The 13,107-nt window shown below is 38.3% G+C and overlaps 1 protein-coding gene across 3 annotated transcripts; it reads left to right on the forward strand.

Moving 5' to 3' along the window:
• Positions 1-1,071: 1,071 nt before the first annotated feature.
• On the forward strand, positions 1,072-12,226 carry LOC104452894. 3 transcript variants are annotated; one of them, XM_018870953.2, is made up of 24 exons: positions 1,072-1,289; positions 1,963-2,093; positions 2,221-2,305; positions 3,437-3,490; positions 3,599-3,690; positions 3,798-3,901; positions 5,017-5,095; positions 5,891-6,344; positions 6,718-7,047; positions 7,140-7,340; positions 7,428-7,526; positions 7,612-7,684; positions 8,550-8,677; positions 8,782-9,076; positions 9,162-9,376; positions 9,453-9,577; positions 9,719-9,833; positions 10,104-10,159; positions 10,279-10,378; positions 10,458-10,680; positions 10,765-10,836; positions 10,927-11,021; positions 11,144-11,206; positions 11,762-12,226. In XM_018870953.2, exons 1-24 carry the CDS (start codon positions 1,242-1,244, stop codon positions 11,867-11,869), a joined length of 3,345 nt encoding a protein of 1,114 aa, XP_018726498.2. In that variant the 5' UTR covers positions 1,072-1,241; the 3' UTR covers positions 11,870-12,226. The 3 variants fall into 3 exon arrangements, with proteins under 3 accessions (XP_018726498.2, XP_018726500.2, XP_039167413.1); XM_018870955.2 differs by lacking the exon at positions 1,072-1,289 and having other exon boundaries at positions 2,036-2,093; positions 2,540-3,690; positions 3,798-3,927; XM_039311479.1 differs by lacking the exon at positions 1,072-1,289 and having other exon boundaries at positions 2,036-2,093; positions 2,540-3,690.
• The last annotated feature ends 881 nt before the right edge of the window (positions 12,227-13,107 follow it).

Genomic DNA, 13,107 nt, shown 5'->3' on the forward strand with positions numbered 1-13,107 from the left:
CCGGCTACTTAGTTATAAACTTGATATCGCTCCCAACCACTTTGAAAATAGATATACACGCGAAAGACATTCGCAAGAGACCGGCTAATAAAAGCAGCTAGATGCTTCCTTTTTCCATTTTTGATTCAAGAGTTTATATGTGTATTTTGTGAGCTTTTGTGACCCCAAAAGTTAATAATTTCTTTTCCTAGGAACACATGCTGTATCCATCGCTAGAGATAGGACAAGGATAACCTCCTGTCAACTATTTCATTTATGCGTTTCATACTTATAAAGTTGCGTATCCTATCATACTTATAGAGATACATATCCTATCGAGATATATAGAATTCGCAAATTGCTATCCTCTTGCCTAACATGCCAAAATTTACATCCCATAAATCTACTCTGAGACGTTCTGCTTATTGTTGGAATCCATCTTGTATATTCAATCTTAGAAAGATAGAGTCCGATCTCCTCATATGATGGGGAGGGGGGGATTTGTTCTAATTAAAATGGAAGAAGATAGAGCTCATCATGAATTCTTAGAGAGTGTTTTTGAAAAAGGATCCAACTAATACTTCAAAGGGAAAATTATCTATAAAGTTTTAAATTTATTGTATAACAGTCAATTTAGTTCTATATTCATTAATTTCATAATTTTCTTTTGTTGGATTTTTTTGATTTGAAACTTTTCAATTTGATTAATTTAGCCCTCAATCTTTTGACAATTTGCCAAATAATCATTTCAACCAATTTTGGCCAAAAAATTATATGATATGGGCGCCGACTTTGCAATTTCCTGTCAAAATTAGCCATAAAAACTATAATAACAAATTATCAAAGTATTTAAAGCTGAATTGATCAAATTGCTATTGTACAATTAGTTTAAAACTTTTTAGATAACCATCTCAGGACTTTTTGGACAATTATCTCATACTCCAAATGCAAATACACTCGGGATAAATTTTATGTGCAAAGTCAACATGATAAAAATAAATAAAAAAAATTACACATTCCCTATTAAATGGTCGAGTTATCTTTGGGGTTAATTTGGTAAGTGAGATTTTCGCATGTTAGCCGTGGTCTAACGAGTCGTTGCAGCTGCAGCGAATCCAACCAAAAGGTGTGCCTCGGAACGACCACAAGCCCCCCGAACAACTCCAAAAAAGCCTCTCTCCATTTCCAGATCAAACATCAAATCTAGGAAACGGCAAAAAAACCTTCGGAAATCTTCCAAATTTATTGCTGCCCGATTCGCCATGTTCGCCAAGCGACTGCTCGAGAAAGCGATTCACAGTCCTACCCAGGTCCCGCCCCTGTTCCTTCCCCTTTTGCTTTGTCGTCTTCTTCTTTCGTTTCGGCGTTCCCACCTTCGTCTGCAGCTTTTCCCGCTACCGGTCGATCGGAGTCCTTGTCGTGGTAGCTTCGAGATGATGTGATGCTGTCGTTTTTTCGGAGTTATTCACGTAGTGGCGAGCGGTGATGAGTTGCCGTGTCGAAAGTTGTTTCGTTTATATAGAATGCGTTTCCATCGGGGCTTTCTAATGTGGCATCGGAGTTGGGTTGTGCTCCGCAAGCTTGTTGCGCGCGTGAGGCTCCCCGTTTGTCGATTTCGGAGGTGCCCTTTAGGCTCCATTGGCAATGCGAAAGTGGGGGTGTTAATTTGTTTGCGGGCTTTACCAGCTTTTTATATTCACGTGGTCTCTCGTCACCCAACAGTATGAGGATTGATTTTATACCCTTCTGATGCCGGTCTAGTGATTAGTAATGTGTGCTTGTCAAGAAGTGATCGCAGGCTGAATTGCTTTAGACATGTTTTGCGCTTGTGGGATCATGCTCTGTTGTGGTTACCAGATTTCATTGTGGCGTTGGAGTCTCACTTGTGTGCTTGTTTCATGTTCCTGCTCTTTCTATGGTTCTTGATTGGTGATTTTTTTTACTATCTGATGACTTCATTAATGGGAGAGAATACTTATGCAGGGGGATTCACGGCATGGCAATTCAGCATGGAAGGATTTGGATTTGCGCGTTTATGTCCACTATGGGGTCCCATCCACCGCCTCAATTCTTGCTTTTGACCCCATTCAGAGCCTTTTGGCGATCGGTACCCTGTAAGTTGAAATGCTGTTGTTTTCTCTTGATGGAAGTCTTGGAAGAGTTGATGATCTCATGCATTTTGTGGACTACACAACTGGACATTCAGTTTTGAACTTTCGTACATTCACACTTCTGTTGCAGAGATGGCAGGATTAAAGTGATAGGTGGTGATGGCATTGAAGGACTTTTCATGTCTCCTAGACAACTTCCTATCAAACACTTAGAGGTTTGTCTGCTTCTCATGAAATGCAGATTATCATTGCTGCTTGTCATGCTCTCATAATGTATTTGAAGAGGGAATGGCATATGTTGATGAACCTCTCAAGGAAGCTTTCTATTCTGATATTTAGTTTTTCAGCTTATTATATGAAGGCCAATGTGCAGTACTTTTTAAGCAAAAATTGACAGGATTTTACGAGTTACTGGCTTTTGACCCTCAGGGTACTTCTTTGCTTGACAGCATAACCAGCAACATGCATGAGTAAAATCTGGCAAAAGTTACCTAGTCCAAGAGCACCTGGCATCAAATGCTTGGGCTTATTTGGAGGATGCAGTTTCTATCTCCATTGGCCAGTTACAGGCAATTTATTTGAGCCACAGCTATAATAGAACTGGGGAATCTACATGAAGTGGGCTTGAGAATCAAGTACTTGTTGATGTAGAAGAGCTCTGATGTGAAATGACTTAATATGTCTTGGTTCTACGCTCATGTTATCCAATTTACTGTCTTCCTTATTTTAGTACAGACAAAATAATTTCCGTATTGTAAGGAATGATTTCCATTCAATGACATTAAGCAATATTAATGGGAGAAAAATTTCGATTGCTTTTACCCTGAAGAAACATAGCTTTTACATGTCATTTTGTTAGGGGAGAAGGGGGGAGAGAGAGAAAGAGATTGTCTTATGAGGTCTTGATACATTTTACTATCCAGTAGCTGTGGATATATGTTGTTGCTGTCTTCGATCCTCTTTCTTTTGTTTTGCATTTTTTAGGTGTTACTTATGGCATTTTTTCATACAAGCTGCCATGTGTGATGGCTTTCTTTGTTCAATAGTGAACATATTGAATGATGTGTTCTTTTTAGATTATACGATCTTGTTTCGGATGGTTGAGCTTGAAGAAGTAAGGAGCAATTTGGTTAAATGGACACTTATATAAAATGATTAATGAGCTTTGTGAAATTAATCTCTGATTTTGCAGCATCATGGTTGCGGTTTTGGGCTTGTAGTGTATGCTTTGTCTGCTAGGTTGATGGAAGTAGAACTTTGTTTTGCTGCACATGCTTGTATAGCACTTAGATAGCCTCTCGAAATTTCCTTTACTGATCACTAATTGTTAATCTCTTGTCTGACAGTTCCTGAGGAACCAGGGAATCTTAGTCAGTATCTCGAATGACAACTACATTCAGGCATGAACCAACAGGGGCTTAGGCCTCTTCTTTGGGATTTCTGACTTAGGATAAATGAAGTTTAATCAAGCAAAAAAAATTTGTTGTATTGTTTATGGTTCTTCATAGGTGTGGAATCTGGAGAGAAGAAGCCTAGTTTCTTGTTTACAATGGCAATCAAACATTACAGCTTTTTCTGTGATCACAGGCTCCAACTTCATGTAAGACAATGGAGTGATTTTTCCTCTTCTCTATTTCACTCCAACTGATTTGCAAGTCAATAAATTGTAAATGCTTCAAGTTACTGCTACTTTATCATCACGTGCAGCTACATTGGCGATGATCATGGCTTGCTTTCTGTACTAAAGTGCAATGCTGACAGTGGAGAACTTTGCCAGTTGCCTTATCATATTCCTGCAACTTCTATAAGCAGTAACCCCTCATTCCTTTTCTGAATGGTCAGTCTGTTGTAGTATTTCCATAATTGATGGGTATTTTCAAATTTACTGATCTACTGATCTAGAAATTTGTGAAGTCAAATGCCATTAAATGGTGTCTTGATTAACCTCATCATGAAGCTGATGATGATTAGCAGTATCTGCTGATGGCCTAATTCTCATGCCATTGGCTTTTCCCACCTGAGAACATTTTTTGAGAGGCTGCTGCAGATAGGATTTTGCATATTGTTTCTTTTCTCACATGGATGTGGTTATGGTTCTCTTTTTAATTGAAAGACATTTTGTTTCTGGCATTTTTGTAGCTTAAAAACTTGTACAATGTCTCGAAGTCACAGAAATTAATTTTAGGAAAAAAAGTGGCTGTATTAATACATGTACAATTAGAACGATTTGTGGTTCTCATGTCATGTGTCTTTAGACCGTTTTACATCTTATGGAGCATCACTTGTTGGCAACCAGTTTCGTATTCCTTTTGCAGGCACCTTAAGAGCTAGTTCCAATAGTTACCTTATAAAGGAATTTGTATAGCGTGAATCTTAGGTTGATAATGAGTAATATATGCTCTCCTTCTTCTGAACAAATTGAAAATTTCTTATATGAGGTTTGAAAGTCATCTACCCCATGTACTAAATCACTTCGGTTGTTAAAATGCTATTTATTAAATTGAGTAGTTTATACAACTGGACATTACATATGAAATATAAGACGTGGACATAACCTCATCAGATTACAGCTAAATGACAAACAGGAGTAACAGACATAATGACAACAAAAAGGAGTGCCAAGATTCAAATCATTGACCCAAAGTTTTCACACCATTTGAATTAATTGATCTCCTAAAAGCTTAAGGTATCAGGAAAGTTGTTGACAATATCAAGCATGTTTACTGGATTGACGACTGGTGTGGAACTCTGTCCCTACGAGTTTGGAGCATATTCAAAGAGTACAGCTGATGCTAAAAGGACTGATATATGCCCGATTACCACGATTACCACAATTACCTGTGTTGTCATCTTCCTTTCATTCATAGATTTTTCATAACATATTTTATGCCCGGACAGTGATTTAGTTTCTTTTTTTTCTTTGCAGAGGTTTCGGGAATTTCATTTCCAGATGATCATCATATGATTGTTGGAGTTCTCCACCAACCATGTCCATCAGGGGATAGGTAAGATCAATGAATTTTAGTCATCTACAATTCTCTTGATATACTATATCACTCTGTATGTGAGGCCTTGTTCTTAATTTAGGTGTACTGATTTAGTCATAGCTTTTGTTTGCAAATAGTAGGCACATTGTGCTTGCTGTCGTCTTAAGAAGGTATATGTTGCCAGTTGGACAATTTGTAGATTCATATGTCCACTGCTAACAAATGCAGTAGTCATCCCTTTACTGTTGGTGTTGATACGAACACTTTCTACTCTTTGAAGTTGTATACTGAAGGCACGATCCATTTTCTGTCTTCAAGGAATTCAATTCCGTCAGAATTACTTAAATGGATCCATTCTGTTGTCTTTCTGGAACTTTTTGTTCGCATCATCTCTTCTGAATTCAATCATCCAATTAATGAATGAATATCATGCTGTCATCCTAACAGGACAGACCATATTTTTCTCAAACTGTATTTGTTGGATTTCCAATTAGTGTGGAGTAAAATTTCTCTCCCAGAAAATTCTTCCTATAGCTCAAACAAGAGCTAAAAATATACTACTGTACTTAATGTTATGTTGGATTATTTATTCTCATTCTTCCTTTTATGTGCTTAAACACGAGTCACAGGTTACTCTTGGTACCCTATTCGCATGCATAAACTAGAAGAATCCAAATTTTTATTGTGTGAATTTGCATGTCTTGATGTTTGCATGGTCAAGACCTCATCATTGTAGCTTTATGAGTAATTATGTGAAGGATTTTGATTTATGCAGTATTCTGCATTAATATTGATTTTTTTTTTTTTTTGCAGAGTACTTATTGCATATGAGTGTGGGCTGCTTACTCTTTGGGATGTTACCGAAGGTCAGATTCTTTTCATTGGAGGGGGTAAAGATCTCCATTTGAAGGATGGATTTGCCAATTCTGCTATCAAAGAGGATAATCTTTCAGATGATACATCTGGATGCTATCTTGGGGAGAAAGAAATCAGTGCTCTATGTTGGGCCTCTGGTGATGGATCCATTGTTGCTGTGGGATACGTAGATGGAGATATTTTGTTCTGGAAAACATCATCTTCTTCCGTCAATAAAGCCCCGGTGGCCAATTTACCATCAAGTGATGTCGTTCGGCTGCGATTGTCATCTGAGGAAAGGAGACTCCCTGTCATTGTCTTGCAGTGGTTTCCAACCAAGAAATCTCACAACTATAACGGCCTTCTCTTTGCCTATGGTGGTGATCAGATAGGGGCCGAAGAAGTTTTGACAGTACGGCATAACTTATTATTGCTCATTTAGCTGCAATTCTCATTTTATGGTTACTCAATAAAGATAAAATAGGATATTCATGAACATGTTGATGTGCTTTAGACGGATCAAATTCAAAATATTCTACGACAAAACATATGCCTTGAATGCAACTTACCATATTATCAGAATAATGAGTGGAGTAACTTTTAGTTACTTGACAATTTGTTGACCGGATATTGTGTGTTTGATTTGTCCTATTTCTGACCTGCTATGATTGTGATATTTCTTAAATTAGCTTTAATCAGGTGATGGATTAATGCAGCTGCTCTTAAGAACCCTTTAAATCCTATCAACGTGGATTATGCTCTTACAATTTCATCTACTGCTTCAGGTTTTAAATCTTGAATGGTCATCAGGGGCAGAAAATCTGAGATGTACTGGTCGTATTGATCTCACCTTAACTGGCTCTTTTGCGGATATGATTTTGTTACCAAGTGTGGGAGCAGGGGGTAATCTTAGTGCTGATCTTCTTTTATTGACCAATCCTGGGCAACTGCATTGTTACGATGACTCCTACCTTTCTACCTTGATGTCTCAACACGAGAGAAAACTTTCCGTTCCTGCTTTAGAGTTTCCTACAGTAATACCAGCGAGAAATCCATTGCTTACTTCCGCAAGGCTTTATAAGTTACCAGAATGCTCATCAAAGGATCTCTCAAAGGTGGCATTCCTGCATGTGTCTAGCTTAGCTAACTTAATTGTTCTACTAAATGTTCTTTGATACTATTGTTTGTCCTTTCTTTATTTATGCAGATAAGTTCAGTGGCCAGACCAACTGCTTCTGTACATGGTGGATCAGATAGGCCCTTGACTGGAGGTGTGCCCTGTCAATTATCAAGTACCGAAGAGAGTGGAATTGGTAGAGTCTACATAGGTGGATATCAAGATGGATCTGTGAGGATGTGGGATGCGACGCACCCTATCTTGTCTTCTATTTTTACTTTGCAAGGACAGGTTATTATTCCTATTCCTATCTTCCATAATCTTTTTCTAAAATTGCTGCAGATATGCATCTTTCAAATCAAAGCTTTGATTTGCCAGGTGCAAGGTATTCAAGTGGCCGGTTTAACTGCACCAGTTTCATCTTTAGACTTGTGTGTTTTCACACTGCATTTGGCTGTTGGCAACGAAAGTGGCTTGGTCAGAAGAGCATCTTTTCCTGAAAATTCTTTTGCATTAGATTGTGTTGAATGCATAAAGCCTCACCCCCTTTTTGTTTGTCCAGGTGCTCATATATAATCTCAAGAGCGGGACAACCGATAAAAACTTTCACTTCATAACAGACTCTAAACATGAAGGTGATTTTGATATTAAGATTTATTACAAATGCCATTTATTGAGAAAACCAGTTTCTGCTTGCAAACAACACATGCACAATGCATTTCTTCGGAGTGAAATGTAACTAGCAGAAATTCAAATGAAAACATGGACAATGCTTAGTACCAAAATGGAAGTCTGCTTTGTTTACTTTCAGGATACATAATATTCATCCTTTGGGCGTCAGCCATCGTTTAATGATCTCTTTTCAACAATAACCCTTAAAATCTTACTAAACACTAGGATAATGTAATTTATCCTGGGAACAATGAGTGCAAATTTATTTTTGTTGGAAAGAGAATCCAAAATGTGAGCCATTGCTTGTTGCAGTATTTGTAGAAATTGGAACCTGAGTCTTTAGAATGAAGCTGCGATCCAAATATGCTCTTCCAGATAGATTTCTCTTGAAGATTCTGAATGCTGCTTGCTGGCAATCTCTAGGATTTGACATGATCTTTCAAATCAAATGCAGCCATTTGAAGTGATGTTGGCTATTGTTGCATTACTATTGGAAATGCTTAAATGATAACCTCTTCAAGATCACACAAAAATGGCTTGTTTGCTATCTAGATGGAATTTGTGGTTGTAGTAATGGCATATTGTGCTTGATAAGAGACATTATCATTCAAATGAGCTGAAGATTAATTGGTGTAGTCAGATGAATTTATTGGATAGTGAATTCACTGGATTTTTCTATTCTAGACTGTGTACATTCTGAGTATTTCTCTTTCATGTCATCTTTCCTGCAAGGGTTACTTGTATCTGCTGGACCATTTCATTGTGTGATAATGCAGGATTTTCTGGATCTCTACATTTTTCTAACCTAATACTGTTCAAACTTGCCAGTGCACCCTTTGCTTTCAGAAGAGGCATGCCAGTGTAAAGCTGTTTTTTCTCTTTTCAACTCTCCTGTTCAAGTACTACAGTTTGTGAATCATGCAACCAAACTCGCTGTTGGATTTCAGTCTGGTCAGGTGAGGATCATACTGCTTGATTGTTCAAGCATACTTTACCTTTTTTGCTTAACATGGGTCCAGTGTGGTCAGGTGAGAAAGTTGATTTTATGTTTCTATTACAGGTGGCAGTGCTTGACATGGGTCCAGTGTCAGTTTTGTTCTGCTCAGACTGTTCATGTGGTTCCCTCTCACCTGTCGTTTCCATTTGTTGGAGATCATCCAGTAACACTGATAATATGCTGAAGAGCCAAAAGACTGTGGAAGTGAATATGCCAACTGATCCTATAGATGAACTTGTATTTGTATTGACCAAGGATGCAAAGATTCTTATTATAGATGGTGGCATGGGTAACCGGATCAGTTCTCGTCCACTGCTCTTGAAAAAGAAATCTATTCCAATTGCCATGTATGTTATAGGCAAGTGAAATATTTTGGTCAGTGAGAAATAATTTACATTTAGTTCAATATGATGTGCTGAAGGCAGAATTTTTGTTTTCTTCAGATGACCACATTTCAGTCTCTTCAGAGCAGTCAGCTAAGGACACTTCGTCCAGGAAAGATGCTACTACTGAAGGCAAAGTTGCAAAAGGTTTACATGAGACTGCACAGCTTAAATCCTCAAAAGATGCATTTTCAGCTGGGAGATTGCTGGATTCGCTTTTACTGCTATGCTACGAAGATTCCTTGCGCCTGTACTCAACAAAATCTGTAATTCAGGTCTCTTTCTGTTAGTTTACTCCGGTCATTTGTAGTTCTTATGTTTTCAAGCAATCTAATTGTTAAACTGACACAGGGAAATCATAAAACTAGTTGCAAAGTGAAACATGCAAAACCTTGCTGTTGGACTTCAACTTTAAGGAAAGAGGGGAAAGTTAGTGGGCTGGTCGCACTGTACCAGACTGGAGACCTTGAAATCAGGTAATTGTGAACTTCAGGTTTGTGATGATATTCCAGAACTGGACAAAACAACCTAATTTTCCTTGGTTCTGGCTTTCTGGGATATATTTTCTTCACTCACTGATGGAGCATTCCTCACTATTCTGATTGTCAATTTGACAGATCTTTGCCTGATTTAGCTTTGGTGAAAGTAAGCTCTTTAGTGTCAATTCTAAGGTGGAATTTCACGGCAAACATGGACAAGATGATGGCTTCTGACGGTTCACAGATTGCGCTGGTATTACATAAATGATAGACAATGAACCTAATTATTAGGAAGAAGTTCTAGGATGTATCCATCTATCAATTGGTTTCCCTTCATAGTCAACGGAGGGAGTGAAAACTGGTGCAATGGTATCTGTTCCATCACGATTTTTTATCAGCTAGGACGTATAATAGACATGATTCAAAGTGATCTTCTTTAAAAGCATATTTCATTAACCTTCCTTTGCAATCTGCATGTTTTTGGTTTGTTTAAGGATTCACCTGTTGTAATTATCTATGATAGGCAAATGGGTGTGAATTGGCTCTCATCTCTCTGGAAGATGGCGAAGATGATCTCAGGTATTCTATGCCACTACTAAATCGAGTTTGTATACCAAAAATTTAAGTAATTAGGTGATTTTTTTTTTAATTGTTGTAAAAGCTCGAATTTTATCAAATAATATAAGATCATTTTGTAGGGCCATGGGAGCTTTGCCTTGTCTCCATGATCAGGTTCTTGCTGCTGCTGCAGATGCTGCAGATGCTGCACTCACTTTCTCTAGTCAGAAGAAAAAACAGGTTATGCTATCTTCTTTTCTTTGGCATTCTAGTCAACAATCTCCAGGCTGGTATGTATACATAATTCTTGTCAATCCAGGCTTCTGCACCAGGAATCCTGAGGGGCATTGTGAAAGGATTTAAAATGCGAGAAGCGGAAAACAAGGGGAAACATTCTGCGACTTCAAAATCTGATGTTACTCATTTAGAGGATGTATTCTCAAAACCTCCATTTGTGGACCAGTTACCGACACTTAGAAATAATCAGGAAATTGTGGATCCATCTTCTGGCACAAATGATCAGGAAGTGGAGCTTAGCATAGGTGAGATCCATCTCTGCAACCACATCCTGATGTTTTTTTGTTACCTTTGGCTGTCTACTGAGTTTCAGGTTCTTGTTTGCACAGATGACATTGAAATTGATGATCTTGCACCAATGGCATCTGCTTCAGTCTATAAACCCCAAAATAAAGACAACAGTAATTTTCCATTTCACTACATGAATTGCATGATGACATATTTGACTTTTATGACTTGATAGATTAGACTACCATTTTCTTCTGTAAAAGGAACGGAAAGGGAGAAGTTATTCGAAGGGGCAACAGATGTCACGGAACCTAGACTAAGGACACCTGAAGAAATAATTGCTAAATATCGGAAAAGGGTAAGCAAAATGAATCCCAGATTCTCTCTCTCTCTCTCTCTCTCTCTCTCTCATGCAGACGCACTCTTTATGACTTTTTAGTGAACCAAACTGGCATTAAACTATGTGGCAAATGATTTCAGGATCCAGCTGCAGTGGCTGAAGAGGCAAGAAACAAGCTTCTTGAAAGGCAGGCGAAGCTGGAGGTAGTGCGATGTTATGAGTTTACATAGATATCACTGGATTGGCAAGGACATTAGTTGTTTTTATGTGGGTGAGAATATAATAAAAAGAATAGTACTTGATTTCGGATGAGAACATGACATCAAGTTGAACATGATTAAGGTGACTGCATAAGTCTCTTATCAGAATACACAAATAGGCATGCAAGGACATCAGTCATGTTTATTTTCTATCTGTAGTGTACATGTTTATTGCCAGTGCTGTTGGAGGACATCAAATCTATAACCTGATAATATGCAAGCATAACTCAAATTCTGAATGGAAGGGCTGAGGCTTGGCTGAATCATATGTGTAATGCAAATATATCGGGGAATTCATTGTGTTCAATTATAGCATTAGTCAGTTGCTTTAGTGCTGAATGTACATAATATGTAGTATGACTGAAGAAAATGGAGATGTCTATAATGTTATGTTTCTTGTGGCTATTTGCTTAATTTTCTTGAGGCATATCGGCTGTGTTGGTGAACGTTCTGTTGTGTTCTGATGAAATTAGTTTGACTTTGTTTTGGTTCTATCAGAGAATCAACCAGCGCACTGCAGAACTGCAAAGCGGAGCTGAAGATTTTGCTTCACTAGCCAATGAGCTTGTCAAGGTCATGGAAAGGCGAAAATGGTGGCACATATGAGCAAAACATACTGTTACTTCACTATGCATCCATCCACTGGTGGCTATCTTATTCAAATACATGGGTGGCCACCAATTGATGTCCAAATGAGCGTGCAGATGGCATCAACTAGGAAAGTGGAGCTTGTCAGTCAGGAGGTGCAAAAAGGTAGATGCCACTGTTCTCTCCTGAAGCTTTTCATGTAAAGCAATGAATAGTCATGGACTGTTCTTTTTTCTTGGTAAGATAGTTGATGGAAAAATGTCATTGAGCTGATTTTTGACTATGAGATAGGAGAAGTACTGGGTATTGTGAAATAAATATCAAGAATACGAATTATGTTGTGCAAGTAAATATTGATCGATGGTTCCTAGACCACCAGTGAATGCCTTGCGGATGACAAATCGACCTTCATTGGTATAGTTATTCAAACAACACTTACTGGAGTGTAGATTACCTTCTCTCATCCTGGCTGAAGCACTAGAACATCTTTAGTTTTCTTGCTCTGGGTTGAAAAGGAGTAAAAGGATACTTAGTTTGTGCTAAGTTTTGTCTGACGGATTAGCAAAAAGAGCATGCTCTCTTTTGCAAATCAAGGTCCATTGTGCAGAGACAAAGGCCTGGCCATCACATGATGACCCATTAACACCAGAAAAACTGTTGGAAACATAGATAGTGCTTTGAGATCATAAGTATATGGAAAAACACGTTGAATACCATTTGTCGATATATTTTACACAGGAGGGAGCGTCAAAGTAATCAACGTCGTATCGCTTGCATATGGTACTTACTTTGATGTTATTTACATGACCTCCTCATGATTAATCTATGAGTAGGTCGTGCACTGAGAGTAAAAATGACCAAGGAGCAAAGTAGCGATGATGAGAAATTCTAAAAAAGAAGAGGCATAAGTTGTTTGTGCTTGGAAATGTAGGTAGTGCTTCGAGTGCTCGAACAAACTCGGTAACACTTTTTGCATTTGTTAGTGGTGGATATGGATACAATCATGGCAAATGTTGATTTTGCTGGTGGAACGCTACAACAGTAGTCTGATGGGAAGTGAGGAAGATGCTGGACATGGAATTAGCAGTTATGGCCGTTGCACGCACGTCTCATCCTCATCTGAAAGTTGCATTGCTTCGATCTGATGGAAAGATCACCATGAATCACTAATTGTCATGCATCGCGAGGATGATGAATAGGGCGATTTCTCTCTGCCAACTTTGCAACCCTCCTTTGCTCGCTAAGTCACGCAATTA

The sequence above is a fragment of the Eucalyptus grandis genome, chromosome 1, assembly GCF_016545825.1.
Source record: "Eucalyptus grandis isolate ANBG69807.140 chromosome 1, ASM1654582v1, whole genome shotgun sequence".
NCBI classification, from domain to species: Eukaryota; Viridiplantae; Streptophyta; class Magnoliopsida; order Myrtales; family Myrtaceae; genus Eucalyptus; species Eucalyptus grandis.

Bases quoted from the DNA above. Each gene is read 5' to 3' on its own strand.
- LOC104452894 (XM_018870953.2), top strand. From the start codon at position 1,242: ATGTTCGCCAAGCGACTGCTCGAGAAAGCGATTCACAGTCCTACCCAG. The intron at 5,096-5,890 runs GTAAGATCAATG...TTTTTTTTGCAG, and splicing joins CCATGTCCATCAGGGGATAG to AGTACTTATTGCATATGAGT. The intron at 10,160-10,278 runs GTATTCTATGCC...ATCATTTTGTAG, and splicing joins GATGGCGAAGATGATCTCAG to GGCCATGGGAGCTTTGCCTT.